The sequence below is a fragment of the Sinocyclocheilus rhinocerous genome, unplaced genomic scaffold, assembly GCF_001515625.1.
Source record: "Sinocyclocheilus rhinocerous isolate Xijiao unplaced genomic scaffold, SAMN03320098_v1.1 scaffold613, whole genome shotgun sequence".
NCBI classification, from domain to species: domain Eukaryota; kingdom Metazoa; phylum Chordata; class Actinopteri; order Cypriniformes; family Cyprinidae; genus Sinocyclocheilus; species Sinocyclocheilus rhinocerous.
The window spans coordinates 225,483-242,175 of NW_015626869.1; the positions used below are offsets into that span (position 1 = coordinate 225,483).

Here is a 16,693-nt window from a genome sequence, read left to right on the forward strand (position 1 = left end):
GTGCAAATCAGGATGTGATCAATGTGACTGTACTGGTGTCAGAAACTGCTGATCTCTTGGTATTTTCAAGCACTACTCTCTCCCTCTCTCTGTGTGTGTGCGCATGTGCGGAGCGACTGGGAGGAGTGCGTGAGTGTTTGAACGAGTGGCGGCTTGTTCTCTCACACACTCTCTCTCTCTCGCTCTCTCTCACACACACACTCTCTCTCGCTCTCTCTCACACACACACACACACACACACACACACACTCTATCTTTTTTCTGAGCACTCCTTTTAAAATGCTTTAAAATGAAGAGAATCTTCCGAACTTAGAGTTTAAGTGGATCCAAAACCAGACCAAGATCATTATATTGTAAAGCATGTTGAAGTGTGGTGTTGTTTAAAGTAAATATATGTTTATGTTCTAGATTTCTGGGTTTTTTTCTGAAATATCATAATCTTAGTTTTTGGGATGTTGACATCTAAGGCCCAATCATGGCAGTATTTAGTTAAAATGTCAAGGTTGTTCTGGAGACCTTCTGGTGTTTTAGATAGAATTAGCAAGTCGTCTGCATACAGTAAATATTTGACTTCTGTGTCGAATAATTGTAGTCCTGGACTGTTTGATTGGTCCAGCTCTCTCTCACTCACTCTCTCTCTCTCTCTCTCTCTCTCTCAAAGTCCAGTCGCTAGTCAGGTGAATATAAGAAAACTGAGCGGTCACGCATCATTTGACCACTAGATTTGCAAAAAATCATTTACATTTTAAGAAGTGTTTTCTTAACATTTCAATATTGCATGAACTACTGATGAACACATTAATGTTTCTTTGAATTATCACTCAGTAGGTTATTTAACCATGTATTACTATGCCTTTGGAAGACTTTTATATTTCAAATGAATTAAAATGCACAAATTCACCATTCACAAATTTCCAAACTTTTTTGCCAGCCGAACCTCTTTCACACAATATATTTACGAGAGTTTATGGTAAAAAGTGAATAATTAAGTAACACATTTGCATGTTAACTGTTCTCTGATGTTAGTTAATGGTCACAAGATATGCAGGTAAACATAAAATATTTCATCTTTTTTTGTAAGTGTTTTATTTTCATTGTTGTTATTTTAGAAATGATTTATTTTAATTTTACATTTTTATGATTTAATTAATTATTAGCTTTTCAGCCTGACGTAATGTAATGTTTAATATACTTCATGATGATAATATAATGGAACATTTTTACAAGATTATTTTATTTATATTAAAGGGATAGTTCACCCAAAAATGAAAATGCTGTCATTAATTACTCACCCTCGTGTCGTTTCAAACCCGTAAGACCTCCGTTCATCTTCGGAACACAAATGAAGATATTTCTGATGGAATCTGAGAGCTGTCTGACCCTCCGTAGACAGCAACTGAAATGTTCAAATGTTCGGCGTGACGCAGCTGACACAGAACAGTATACGCTGTTTACGTTCAGTGGATATTCTCCAAAATGGCACCAGGGTGATATGGAGGAGACGAATTGTTGAATAAAGTCGTTAATTTTTTTCTTTTGTGCACAAAAAGTATTCTCGTAGCTTCGTATAATTGCGGATGAACCCCTGATGTCACATGGATTATTTTACAGATCTCCTTTTGAACATTTCAGTTGCTGTCTACGGAGGGTCAGACAGCTCTCAGATTCCATCAAAAATATCTTCATTTGTGTTCCGAAGATGAACGGAGGTCTTACGGGTTTGAAACGACACGAGGGTGAGTAATTAATGACAGCATTTTCATTTTTGGGTGAACTAACCCTTTAATATGATAAATGAGTTAGGTCAAAAGTAATCTAAAAGTAGTCTTAATTATATTTCCTAAAATGTCATGTTATGGATTATGTTACTAAGTATTTTTGTCATGTAATTTGGAATCAGTAACGGACTACAATTTGTAAGTAATCTACCCAACACTATCTATCTATCTATCTATCTATCATCTGTCTGACTATCTATCTCTCTGTCTATCTATCTATCTATCTATCTATATATCTATCTATGTATCTATCTATTTATCTCTATCTATCTGTCTGTCGCTATCTCTCTATCTATCTATCTATCTAACTATCATCTGTCTGACTATCTATCTCTCTGTCTATCTATCTATCTATCTATCTATATATCTATCTATTATCTATCTCTCTATCTATCTAACTGTCTCTATCTCTCTATCTATCTATCTATCTATCTATATATCTATTATCTATCTCTCTATCTATCTAACTGTCTGTCTCTATCTCTCTCTCTCTATCTATCTATCTATCTATCATCTGTCTGACTATCTATCTCTGTCTATCTATCTATCTATCATCTGTCTGACTATCTATCTCTCTGTCTATCTATCTATCTATCTATCTATCATCTGTCTGACTATCTCTCTATCTATCTATATATCTATCTATATATCTATTATCTATCTCTCTATCTATCTAACTGTCTGTCTCTATCTATCTATCTATCTATCTATCTAACTGTCTGTCTCTATCTCTCTATCTATCTATTATCTATCTCTATCTATCTAACTGTCTGTCTCTATCTATCTATCTATCTTATCTATCTATCTATCATCTGTCTGACTATCTATCTCTCTATCTATCTATCTATCTATATATCTATCTATTATCTATCTCTCTATCTGTCTGTCTCTATCTATCTATCTCTCTATCTATCTATCTATCTATTATCTATCTCTCTATCTATCTGTCTATCTATCTATCTATCTATCATCTGTCTGACTATCTATCATCTGTTCTCTCATCTCTTGCAGCTGTCTGGAGAAGTTCTCTTCTTTTTCTCTGTGTCCTCCTCTAGTTTGCATAGCTGTAAGCGGAGAGTTCGGTTTTCTTCTTGCAGTTCTCTGAGAGCTCTTGTGAGTTCAGTGATGGAAGAGCTGGTGTTTTTCTTCAGCTGCTGGAGTTCATCTTTGAGCTCCTGGATGTAAATGTTTGTGTTAGTGTCTGAGAGTTTTGCTTGAGTGTGTTCTCTGAATTCAGTATAGTCCGGTTCTAGTAGGGCTAAACTGTCTCTCAGTTGACGTTGGGATGGTGAAGGTGGAGGATTCACTGGGCCTTCCTCCTCAGAGTCTGTGCAGTTCACATGAGTCTCGTCTCTCTTCTTCTCTACTCTGGATTTCAGCAGGGGGAAAATCTCCTCAAATGAATTTAGGCTTGCTTCATTGCCTTGCAGTAGGAAGGTGCCTTTAGTGTAGTAGGTTATAGTGAGAATGGGGTTGTCTGTGTCTAGCATTTCATCTTCACAAATAGTTAGTCTTCCACCTCGGCCTATTCCTTCTTTAAATACATGCTTGTATTCCTCACAGATGGCCAGTTTCCAAGCACTAATCATAGTGGTGTAGAAAATGAAGTTGTTCTTGATTCTTTTCGCATTGAGTTGAATATAGTCAGCATACAGAACATCAGGATTGTCTCTGAGAGTTTTCTCTTTGTGTTTCTTTCGTGCCTGCACACTTCTGCACTTCTCTGGGTAACACACCTCCCTGCACTCTGTTTGCGCCAGGGTTGCCATGGTGATCAGACTGGGCACTGAGCCAAAGCTGCAGCTAGCTTTAGCTTTTAGCTTTTTAATAATGAGATTTTACTTGAATAAAATAAAATTATACAGTTTTTGTTAATGTTTTATGCAAGATAGAGCTCACCTCTCTGTTTAGCAATTGAAGATCAACAATTAAGTAATGTCTTTCAGTTGTAGTTCCTTAAAAGATGCCTTAAAAGTTTTGGAGGGAAAACTGCAGATAGCTGATAGAGTGGTGATCCAGTAGCCAGATGCTAATCCAGAGGTTCCAGTCTTCTTTTTTTGCATTAAAATGTATTTTCTGGAAAAAAAATCTGTCTTTACCTGAATCCAAGTTGTTCCTCTGTTGTTTTTACTTGTTTGCTGTCATTATCTCACTCTCTGTCTTACTTTTTGGCTTAATTTTTTATAATTTTTCAGGAGCTCATTTTCAGTGTCTGAGATATCTCTCAAACTCCTGTGTCTCTCTGTCTATCTATCTATCTATCTATCTAACTGTCTGTCTCTATCTATCTATCTATCTATCTATCTATCTATCTATCTATCTAACTGTCTGTCTCTATCTATCTATCTATCTATCTATCTATTATCTATCTATCTATCTATCTATCTATCTAACTGTCTGTCTCTATCTATCTATCTATCTATCTATCTATCTATTATCTATCTATCTATCTATCTATCTAACTGTCTGTCTCTATCTATCTATCTATCTATCTATCTATCTATTATCTATCTATCTATCTATCTATCTATTTACCTAACCATCTATCTATCTATCTATCTATCTATCTATTTACCTAACCATCTATCTATCTATCTATCTATCTATCTGTTGATCTCAGACTGGATACCACACACATGGAATGCTTGTCTGAACAGAGACATCAGTAATACGAGCAGCTGCACACACATCACTATATTTTGAGGGCAGGTTGCCAGTTTCCCACAAATCGTATCGCAGTTGTGTTGCCTTCTGTCTCTTGCTTTCAGCGTGCTGATCTATGTTAACTGGACTTCCCCATAGGTCGCTATGTGGCCATAAAATGTCACTACACCTTCCTCCACACCCGTCTCCCCTTTCCTCTGAGGAACATATTCGGCATGTCCAGGCTGTGATTCACTGCAGCTGGCACGCCTGGAAGGCAGGATATTCACACTAGACACTTATATAAGCTCCCCCAAAACATGTGACCTTGAGCACAACTATTGAACTACTTTCACTGTCTTGCTATCAATTATTCTACCAGATGAGTGATGTTATTTGAGTTTTCAATGGTCATTTTGCATATTTAGGTGACTTAGAGTGTCACAAATGCACAGTCCCTTTCAAGCACTCAAATTGGCAGCTCTAAACATTCAACTCAAGGGTTCTTACTCATGCTGATCATTTGCAATTTAAGATCTGCAACCCATAAACCCGACCTGTCCAAGCTGCTCCAACATCACATACAGGCAGAAAGGAAACACGGTAGACAACCACAGTAGGACACAAGACAGAGAGGTGAGGATATTATGATGCACAAGCACATGGAGCATAACTCTACACACCCACATCGTCTTTATACAGTAGTGTCGGGACAGATTTCATCATAAATACACTATTGCGAAATCTGGAAACATTTCTTGACAGTTTCACTAATTTTAGCCTGGTCAAAATTCATTGCAGATGCTCTGATTAGCTGGTGTGTCACATGAATCCTCGGTGACATCACATTTAGCATAAATCTGGGCCTATTTAAGGTTTGTCCTGTTTATTGCCAAACTCACAGCCTCATATGGATGTGCTGATTTAGCCTAAAATAACAGCACTAAGTGGGGAATGTTTTCCACCCACACGCTACAAACCTGTTTCTGCTCGCCCACTGAATTCCCCAAAATGTGCAACATCTCTTAAAGGGGTCATATGATGCGATTTCAATTGTTCCTTTCTCTTTGGAGTGTTACAAGCTCTTGGTGCATAAAGAAGATCTGTAAAGTTGCAAAGACTAAAGTCTCAAATCCAAAGAGATATTCTTTATAAAATTTAAGAGTCAGCCACACCTACCTGTAACTTTTATTCTCGCTGTAGTTTTGTTGTTTCCGCCGCCATGTCGTAAAGACGCTGTGTGCTTCGTTGTGAAAGCGAAACTACTTTGTTTGGGGAGAAACAATAATGTACAGTATGTGGAAAATAATGTGTTTTTTTAACCTTAAACCGCATAAACACATTTCATTACACCAAATACACAAAATAATGTTCTTTTTAGCAACATCATATGACCCCTTTAACATCTTCAATTATACATTATCAACTTAACACAGGAACTTTCATTTCCCCAATTGTTGTATTTATTTTTTCCATTTTGCCAGTGTTTACATTTATCAGCAATTATCACAATAATTTATCTGATGTCAGGAGTCATATACAATGCAATTGTAATGCAAGAGGAAAAGAGGAACAAAACCTCATGTTTGAAGTTCTGACTACTTTGTAGTCTGTTTTTGTGAAACAGTAACTTCCCCATTCTGAGACGAAGCCGTATGAAATCCCAAACACGCATATGACGTAAGTGCTCGGCAGCAGTGTGTGTGACCTTTAGGTGAAACTTAGACTTTCCCTGGCTGACCGTCAGTGTACTAGCCAAAACATACCTCAAGAGATTAATACCTGGAATACAGTATAATCTGTCTGCATTTATACTAGCATGACTTTGGTGGAAGCGTTCCAGAAACGCAAGTTATGAGTAACTCAAGACATTGCATACAATAGCTGTAGCCTGAAAATACGTTGTAATTGGTAGCACAGCCATTATTCGGAAAATGTTTCTATGTGTAGGGTTGCCTACTTCAGTGTGGGGAAATAAGAGACAATGGAGATCAGATGCATGGATGATTGTCATTGCCAAAGTACCTTTCAGAACATGTGAGGCCGAGATGAAATGACTGAGAGAGAAAAATCCACATAAACTCCTGAACTGATGACTGAGCTTTCGAAAATCCTGTTCTGGTTTGATAAATGTGAAACAAATTACCTGCAATTAATAGTAACTGATGGATGGATTGATGTTTGTTTTATTTTATTTTAGAGCTGGGTTTTCCAGAATGTGTCTTGTTTACTTTTCCCCAAAGTACGATCTGATCACGGGTCTGGAAATTAAAACGAAAAGACCCGTCCACATTCAGGAAGCACTGCAGAGTCACTTTCAAAAGGGAAGCTGACAGAAATCAACGAGCGTGAAGCCCTCATGTGATACATGTATTACAGTAACAGATTGTAAGTCACTGATGCACACAAGAGATAGCACTGTAATATTGCTTTGTTTTGTCCACACTCACACCCAGAGCCATGAAGATAAGAAAACACGCATTGTCAAACAGGTCAGTGATGTCCTACGGGAAGTGGCAGGAGTAAACGGGGATCTGAGAGAGTGACTCTTACTGTAGGCGTAGTGCTGCTGCTATACCTGTGGCGATGACATCACTTCCTGTAAACCCTCAGGCTCGGATGCACAGGTTTTCACATGCAGGTGACATAATCAGGCCCTTCCTCTTCCAGACACACGGATCTATTTTTAGAACAATGTGAAATCACATTTGGTCACTTTTATGTTTTTAAATCGGAGCCACTTTCATATGCAGAAATAAAGTCCATGCACATTCCATTCCGAGTGCACATCTGGAAATGATGTGGTGACGAAATATGTGCATCACACTGTTGGAGGAGGAACATGTGCTTTTACTTAAATATCTGTTCAGATTCACCCATTTAAAAGCTATTTGTAAGGTCTACAGAACAAATCATTATACACGAACCATTTTCATCAGAAGGTTTTAACTGAGAAGCATTAATTCAGTGTCAGCCAGGGCGCTTTTTTCCTTTTTTTCCCCTTCTGCCAAAACTGTTGTATACTGTTTCAGCTACTAAAATAGTTCAGATTTGTATGAAATGGTAAAGTGATTATATTTCGTTTCATTAGTTTAAGTTAATTTAGAAAAACGTTTGGAGCATTTTTTGTTCATTAAATGTAATTTTTGGTTTTTTAAAGTATCGGCCAAGCGGCCAGCGGCAGACAGTGAGTTAATCATAGCCTATTTGATCAATTTAGCCTTCTCAAATCATCACGACTTGCCTAAAATAAAATCTATAGACATAAAACAGCTCAAGCATATCACAATGTCAGGCTAGTTTAAACACTTAACCTATAAATGTGCGCTGTTAGAGGCATACCCAATAGTTTGTGCGGAGAGTGGAAGCTAAAGCGCGCTTTACTGGACTTGTAGGCGCCAGCGATCACTTGCATTGGAAACATTTTAAAATACGCCGTCATTTTTGCTCATAAAGGTAAGAGTAATACAGCATTCAATCAGAACTGTAAAGGGTCTACTTTTATTTGTGTTCACTCACAATATCAACAAAACGTTGTGCTTTTATAAAATGAAGAAGAAGAAACAGGATGCTTTCTGCAGTTTCGGTTTTGAGCGGGAGCGCTTCTGATAAACCAAAACTCAGCGAATACTTGCCTCACTGACTTGATAAATATATCTATAGAAAGCTTTGAATTATTACTTTAAAACAAAATAATTCAAATCGAAAACAAAAACTCTTTCATTATAAAATCCCTAAAGATGCATTTCATTTAGCATTTCCAATACATTCTTATTATTATTATGCCTATTATTATTATTAGGTTACTTTTATTATTAAATTAGCCTACAATTAATGTACACCGCAATAATCATGACGTGCTGTGAGGATAATAGAAGATTAGGCTATTAGCTTACTCATTGAAAATGTTTTTAAAAAGGTTAAAAAAAACAAAACAGGTCTATTAATGTATTCAATGAATTCAATGAATTAAAGAGCAGCTTTATTCCATGCACAGATTTTCAAAAACAGCCTGTTTAACGCGAAATACGTGAAATACGTTGTTTTTTCACTATACAGGTCACAAGAGAGATATTAAGGGAATAATTTAAGACAGTTATATACTGTTTTCAGCATACATTGAAGTAGATTAGTCTCTCGTCGTCTCTGAGAGAATAAGCGCCGTTAATGCAGCGTTAGAGATCTCCGTCAGTTTTTGTACTTTCACGTTCTGTAGGCTATAGTGAATTGAGGTTAAGACGTTCACCTGGCGTAATATTGCGCAAAGTTTGCATGTTGCTTGTGGGCTCGCCTTCATGGTTTAAAACAGAAATATTTCCAACATTGCGATGTAAGCAATAAAAAATATATATATATATATATATATATACTGTATCTGAGCCACCAGCGGCTTCTTCTCAACATGGTTCCGGAACACCATAGAAGATTCCTCAGCCCAGACCCCTTGCTTGACACCTGAAAACAAACATTTCATATGCAAATCAGAAGCATCTACAGATACTGATCAGTTTTGAGGAATTTTGCAATAGGGCTGGGTGATACATCAAATATTTACAATATATTTGATACTTTGTTGACAACATAAAACCGACTCTGTATTAGAGCCCTGCATGGGCCTAAAATCTAGGCCCTAGCCCGGCCCGGGCCCGAGACGCTCAGGCCCTAGCCCGGCCCGTGTCCGTGTCCGACAGCTTATCAGAATTCTCAGCCCGAGCCCGTCTTTTTTTTTCTCTTCTCCCAAAACAGCTTATACTACTGTTTCAGCTATTAAAATAGTTCAGTTTGGTATGAAATGGCAAAGTGATTGTATTTCGTTTCGTTATTTTATTAAGTTAATTTAGGAAAATGTTTGGAGCATTTATTATTCGTTAAATGTACGTTTTTGTTTTTTTAAAGTAACGACCAAACGGTCAGCGGCAGACAGTGAGTTGATCATAGCCTTCTCAAATCATCACGACTTGTCTAAAATGAAATATATAGTTATAAAACAGCTCCACAATGTTAGTTTAAATGCTTAACCTAGATAAATGTGCGCTGACGCATATCCAATAGTTTGTGCGGAGAGTGGAAGCTAAAGCGCGCTTTACTGGACTTGTAGGCGCCAGCGATCACTTGCATTGGAAACATTTTAAAATACGCCGTCATTTTTGCTCATAAAGGTAAGAGTAATACAGCATTCAATCAGAACTGTAAAGGGTCTACTTTTATTTGTGTGCACTCACAATATCAACAAAACGTTGTGCTTTTATAAAATGAAGAAGAAGAAACAGGATGCTTTCTGCAGTTTCGGTTTTGAGCGGGAGCGCTTCTGATAAACCAAAACTCAGCGAATACTTGCCTCACTGACTTGATAAATATATCTATAGAAAGCTTTGAATTATTACTTTAAAACAAAATAATTCAAATCGAAAACAAAAACTCTTTCATTATAAAATCCCTAAAGATGCATTTCATTTAGCATTTCCAATACATTCTTATTATTATTATGCCTATTATTATTATTAGGTTACTTTTATTATTAAATTAGCCTACAATTAATGTACACCGCAATAATCATGACGTGCTGTGAGGATAATAGAAGATTAGGCTATTAGCTTACTCATTGAAAATGTTTTTAAAAAGGTTAAAAAAAACAAAACAGGTCTATTAATGTATTCAATGAATTATAGGCCTATAAGAGCAGCTTTATTCCATGCACAGATTTTCAAAAACAGCCTGTTTAACGCGAAATACGTTTCTTCTCGTGTTTTTTCACTATACAGGTCACAAGAGAGATATTAAGGGAATAATTTAAGACAGTTATATACTGTTTTCAGCATACATTGAAGTAGATTAGTCTCTCGTCGTCTCTGAGAGAATAAGCGCCGTTAATGCAGCGTTAGAGATCTCCGTCAGTTTTTGTACTTTCACGTTCTGTAGGCTATAGTGAATTGAGGTTAAGACGTTCACCTGGCGTAATATTGCGCAAAGTTTGCATGTTGCTTGTGGGCTCGCCTTCATGGTTTAAAACAGAAATATTTATTTATATTTCTTCTTTATTTATAAATAAAGCCCCCCCCCCAGGCCTAAAACTGCTACTTAAATGCGAAATGACAAAAATGTAAATATCAAAATAAAATTTACTTAAACATCATAACATGAATTACAATGTTCTACTAATTTCAGTGTTTTGTTCATGTGAATGAGTTTAGCATCTTGTGTATAGGCCCTTATATGCTTCGGTCTGTGACACGTTTTGTAAACAAAATCCGAATCGAGCATATTTCGGTGTAAGTGCCCTGTTGAAAAAAACAGCATATGCTGGTTAGGTATGTTTTGATGCTGGTTTATGCTGGTCCTTTGCTGGTTTATGCTGGTCCTTTGCCAGCACATGACCAGCAAAGGACCAGCTTAAACCAGCAAAGGACCAGCCTAAACCAGCATCCCAGCGTCAAAACATACCTAACCAGCATATGCTGGTTTTTTCAACAGGGTGTGTACACAACGTTTACAACAGAGTAAAGCCTCTCTTATGTCTTACACAAACTGTGTGAAAGAACACTATGATATGAAATGCTGAAGTGAGGGGATAAATGTAGCTCGATATTCCATGAAATAACGAGCGGAATACGGAGCCAGTCACAGAAATTCACACTTTACTCTCCTCCCGCTTTCCACCTCCGTTTGCGCAAAAGCGAAAGAAGCGGAAAGTTAGTCGGTTTTTCTCTGAACGTCCCTCTTCGCGTCTGGGTCTCTCTTTCTCTCTCCTGTGGGCGGAGGAGGAGGTGACGAGGGAAACCTGTTAGTTCCGCCTCCTGCGCGTCTATATAACGCTCATGATGTCTCCCCTCGAGCAGAGCTGCACATGCCGTGGATGTACATATCACTTCACTTACACGCCGTGTCTCGAGATGTCCGCGTCCACAGATGTTGAGAGCCAGTCGCCCGCCGTGCGCTCCCGCAGCCGGTGTCTGGACACCTTCCTCACCGTTTCCGTGATCGCACTCTTCCTCATGTTTATGGTCGCGCTCGCGGGCGCGCTGTACTTCGCCAAGCACATCGAGGACGAGATAAACGCGCGGACGACGCGACGCTTAGACGGATCTGCGGACGCGTTGGTCGCGCCGTTCCCCGAGACCGGAAACGCATATAAGGTGAGTTTGTAAATGGATAGAAATAGAATGTTTTACACGGTTTTACTATTATAATATTGTAAGTAGTTCTTATTTATAATGGAATACGGAGCCAGTCACAGAAATTCACACTTTACTCTCCTCCCGCTTTCCACCTCCGTTTGCGCAAAAGCGAAAGAAGCGGAAAGTTAGTCGGTTTTTCTCTGAACGTCCCTCTTCGCGTCTGGGTCTCTCTTTCTCTCTCCTGTGGGCGGAGGAGGAGGTGACGAGGGAAACCTGTTAGTTCCGCCTCCTGCGCGTCTATATAACGCTCATGATGTCTCCCCTCGAGCAGAGCTGCACATGCCGTGGATGTACATATCACTTCACTTACACGCCGTGTCTCGAGATGTCCGCGTCCACAGATGTTGAGAGCCAGTCGCCCGCCGTGCGCTCCCGCAGCCGGTGTCTGGACACCTTCCTCACCGTTTCCGTGATCGCACTCTTCCTCATGTTTATGGTCGCGCTCGCGGGCGCGCTGTACTTCGCCAAGCACATCGAGGACGAGATAAACGCGCGGACGACGCGACGCTTAGACGGATCTGCGGACGCGTTGGTCGCGCCGTTCCCCGAGACCGGAAACGCATATAAGGTGAGTTTGTAAATGGATAGAAATAGAATGTTTTACACGGTTTTACTATTATAATATTGTAAGTAGTTCTTATTTATAATACCATAGTATTTTCGTGTTTGGAGATGCACCATGGAATTACTATAATTGGACATGACAATACAGCTGTGTTATTGAAAGTACATTTAAATTAATTTGCAAATACCATATGATTATGATAATCATTCAATAACATTACTTTTTATCAGTTGACAATAAGAGCTTTGATTTTAGAGAGGTTGCTATACTGTTAGAAAAAGGTTCCAATAAGAATTATAATTATAATAATAATAATAATACGTTTTTTTTTTAGAAATAAATTATATAAATGAAACAGCTTGATGCCATAGAAAAAAAACTTCTGTGTTGTGGTGTTTTAATAAACCAAGAAGCCAAAACGCCAATCTGAAGAACCTATAATGAAACAAAGAATAGGCCTATTTTTAATCTAGAACGAATCCTGTAGCATCTCAATAACTCTGCAGAGCCTAAATGGATTCCTGAGAAATGAATCAGACCAGGGCTGTTTTCTGAACCTGTATCTGATGTCTCGTTTCCTCCGTCTTCCTTTTTCTAGATGCAGAATTTTGCTTACCTGAGGGCCATTGAAAGTAAGTTTCATGCCAATATATTTCACATTTTGAACTTTAATTATGCAAAAAAAAAAACTTGTGGTCTAAACATAAAAACATAGTTGGCTTGTATTTAACCCGGAATATTCCTTTGCACATTGATCTCCTCTGTTAAAGTCATGGGACTGAGCGTGTCTCTTTGTCTCCGCCCTGCAGGTAAACTCAAATCAGGTGTGATGGCGTGGGAATCTATCGCGTATGGAAAGAGTCGAACCATCGGTTCTCTCTACAGCTATGATAAAAAACAGAATGTGCTGAACGTGAATGAGAGCGGAAGCTACTTCCTGTACGTCCAGCTCACTTTTTCCTGCACTGAAATATGTCCATCTGGCCAATTCACGGTCAGCTTTCATAATCAGCGCAATAGCGAGGAGCTCACCTGCACCGTCTCACTGCCTAAATGGAGCGAAGAAACACCCATTAGCAAGACGTGTTGGCGTGTCGTGACCTTTCCGGAAAATAGAAACCGCCTTTTTGCCAAATCCCAGTTTAACGGCACACTAGACTGGAAACTGGAGCTGAATGACTCTGGCTTTGGGATGTTTCTGGTGGACGGATTACCAGCGGTACGTCACACGTGATCACGAGAGGCCCGACCGAACTGCTTTCGGGCTGCTCGTTTGAGTCACGTCACTTTGATCCACTCAGGACTTGTTTTAATGCTCTGAGGAGCAGGACTCCACTAATGTCCGCAGACGGTCTTGGCTAATTTGGCGATGCCTTCAGCTACCAGAAAGAGTGACTCTTTAACATTTTAGCCACCATATTCACATGCATTCTGCCAAATTTTGCAGGTTTTCCTCTACAACAAAAGCTCAGAAAATGCAATGACGTCTACAGGCTTTGTCTGGACTTGAACAGATAAGCAATGCTTCTTAAGCACTATTTATAATTTAAATATATTTATATGCGTTTAACTTTTGCAATATTTATATTCGTATTTTGTGTATACTGTACATAGTGTGTGTGTAAATGTTGTTTAAAACCGTTGTAGACATCACTACGTGTGCGAGGCGTCAGACCGAACCCTTTCGTTCACTGATTGCATGTACTGTATTATTCTACTGATGTTTAGGTACATCACAGAAATACCGAGTGAACTTTGACCAGCACATCAACACTAGTGCCTCGGTTGGGTCTTTACGTTTGGCTGTATGTTGAAGAACTCAAAAAGCTGCATGTGTGAATGTTCATGAACATCTCTTCACGAACACGCGCTTGTGTTGTGCGTCTGGTGTGAAGGAAAGCGCCGTATGAATGCTAACAAACTCAGGAACTCTAGAGATGAATGTAACGATGATGAACGTGTGTGAAATGCTTTATTTTGTAAATTGAGAATATTTAATAAAAATACAACATGTTAATTTTACATAACTGTGGGCTGTTTGTCGAGGGAAGAGAGCGAGGTGTTGATAACACTCTTCAGCATTCGTTTATGCTCATGTTGCAGCTCAGATGTTGATCTTTACGAGTTATATTGGAGTTCTCATTTGTTTTGATCAACTGGATCTCGGGTAAAAAAAATAAAACATTAGAACAGACACAAATGAGTCGGAAGATAATAATAATACGTTTTTTTTTTAGAAATAAATTATATAAATGAAACAGCTTGATGCCATAGAAAAAAAACTTCTGTGTTGTGGTGTTTTAATAAACCAAGAAGCCAAAACGCCAATCTGAAGAACCTATAATGAAACAAAGAATAGGCCTATTTTTAATCTAGAACGAATCCTGTAGCATCTCAATAACTCTGCAGAGCCTAAATGGATTCCTGAGAAATGAATCAGACCAGGGCTGTTTTCTGAACCTGTATCTGATGTCTCGTTTCCTCCGTCTTCCTTTTTCTAGATGCAGAATTTTGCTTACCTGAGGGCCATTGAAAGTAAGTTTCATGCCAATATATTTCACATTTTGAACTTTAATTATGCAAAAAAAAAAACTTGTGGTCTAAACATAAAAACATAGTTGGCTTGTATTTAACCCGGAATATTCCTTTGCACATTGATCTCCTCTGTTAAAGTCATGGGACTGAGCGTGTCTCTTTGTCTCCGCCCTGCAGGTAAACTCAAATCAGGTGTGATGGCGTGGGAATCTATCGCGTATGGAAAGAGTCGAACCATCGGTTCTCTCTACAGCTATGATAAAAAACAGAATGTGCTGAACGTGAATGAGAGCGGAAGCTACTTCCTGTACGTCCAGCTCACTTTTTCCTGCACTGAAATATGTCCATCTGGCCAATTCACGGTCAGCTTTCATAATCAGCGCAATAGCGAGGAGCTCACCTGCACCGTCTCACTGCCTAAATGGAGCGAAGAAACACCCATTAGCAAGACGTGTTGGCGTGTCGTGACCTTTCCGGAAAATAGAAACCGCCTTTTTGCCAAATCCCAGTTTAACGGCACACTAGACTGGAAACTGGAGCTGAATGACTCTGGCTTTGGGATGTTTCTGGTGGACGGATTACCAGCGGTACGTCACACGTGATCACGAGAGGCCCGACCGAACTGCTTTCGGGCTGCTCGTTTGAGTCACGTCACTTTGATCCACTCAGGACTTGTTTTAATGCTCTGAGGAGCAGGACTCCACTAATGTCCGCAGACGGTCTTGGCTAATTTGGCGATGCCTTCAGCTACCAGAAAGAGTGACTCTTTAACATTTTAGCCACCATATTCACATGCATTCTGCCAAATTTTGCAGGTTTTCCTCTACAACAAAAGCTCAGAAAATGCAATGACGTCTACAGGCTTTGTCTGGACTTGAACAGATAAGCAATGCTTCTTAAGCACTATTTATAATTTAAATATATTTATATGCGTTTAACTTTTGCAATATTTATATTCGTATTTTGTGTATACTGTACATAGTGTGTGTGTAAATGTTGTTTAAAACCGTTGTAGACATCACTACGTGTGCGAGGCGTCAGACCGAACCCTTTCGTTCACTGATTGCATGTACTGTATTATTCTACTGATGTTTAGGTACATCACAGAAATACCGAGTGAACTTTGACCAGCACATCAACACTAGTGCCTCGGTTGGGTCTTTACGTTTGGCTGTATGTTGAAGAACTCAAAAAGCTGCATGTGTGAATGTTCATGAACATCTCTTCACGAACACGCGCTTGTGTTGTGCGTCTGGTGTGAAGGAAAGCGCCGTATGAATGCTAACAAACTCAGGAACTCTAGAGATGAATGTAACGATGATGAACGTGTGTGAAATGCTTTATTTTGTAAATTGAGAATATTTAATAAAAATACAACATGTTAATTTTACATAACTGTGGGCTGTTTGTCGAGGGAAGAGAGCGAGGTGTTGATAACACTCTTCAGCATTCGTTTATGCTCATGTTGCAGCTCAGATGTTGATCTTTACGAGTTATATTGGAGTTCTCATTTGTTTTGATCAACTGGATCTCGGGTAAAAAAAATAAAACATTAGAACAGACACAAATGAGTCGGAAGTTGTCATCCGGTTATAGTTACAAAATTAAATTAAATATATAGAGCTATAAAATGAATGTGGAGAGCCATTCAAATCATTTGATGGGAAATGTTTGAGTTCATATTGAGACTTTTGGGAGTTCCTTGGTGTTAAAATTTCATTTGAACAGACGTGGGAGATTAACGGAGGACAAAAATCTCCATTCGATTGTGTTCATGTCTGGGAGAACCAGTTGAGATGCTAATGTTATCTCAAGTGTGACTTTCTTTCCTGTGGTGAGGTCTGATCAGACCCCATGGGGGGAAAGTTCTGCTCCGCATCCAGGCCACCTCGCTCGCGTCACTTTCTGTCAGAGGCGCGAGAGCAGGTTTCAGTCCTCACCGCATGCTGACACATCCGCACAAACAAACAAACAGCCTGAGTTTGCTTGAGACCAAA

At 39.0% G+C, this 16,693-nt stretch overlaps 1 protein-coding gene across 2 annotated transcripts; it reads left to right on the forward strand.

Annotated features, from left to right (window-relative positions):
* The first annotated feature begins 10,855 nt into the window (after nucleotides 1–10,855).
* Nucleotides 10,856–14,165, forward strand: LOC107719225 (uncharacterized). Of its 2 annotated transcripts, none has more exons than XM_016526610.1 (3): nucleotides 10,856–11,554; nucleotides 12,760–12,793; nucleotides 12,971–14,165. In XM_016526610.1, the coding sequence occupies exons 1-3, from the start codon at nucleotides 11,237–11,239 to the stop codon at nucleotides 13,393–13,395; spliced, it is 777 nt and encodes a 258-aa protein (XP_016382096.1). In that variant the 5' UTR covers nucleotides 10,856–11,236; the 3' UTR covers nucleotides 13,396–14,165. The 2 variants fall into 2 exon arrangements, with proteins under 2 accessions (XP_016382096.1, XP_016382089.1); XM_016526603.1 differs by lacking the exon at nucleotides 10,856–11,554 and adding an exon at nucleotides 11,686–12,164.
* Nucleotides 14,166–16,693: the final 2,528 nt, after the last annotated feature.

What these genes read in the sequence shown, in the direction of transcription:
- LOC107719225 (XM_016526610.1), top strand. Translation starts at nt 11,237, where the DNA reads ATGATGTCTCCCCTCGAGCAGAGCTGCACATGCCGTGGATGTACATAT. An exon ending in AGACCGGAAACGCATATAAG is followed by an intron (nt 11,555 to 12,759) that starts GTGAGTTTGTAA and finishes TCCTTTTTCTAG; the next exon opens with ATGCAGAATTTTGCTTACCT. An exon ending in TTACCTGAGGGCCATTGAAA is followed by an intron (nt 12,794 to 12,970) that starts GTAAGTTTCATG and finishes TCCGCCCTGCAG; the next exon opens with GTAAACTCAAATCAGGTGTG.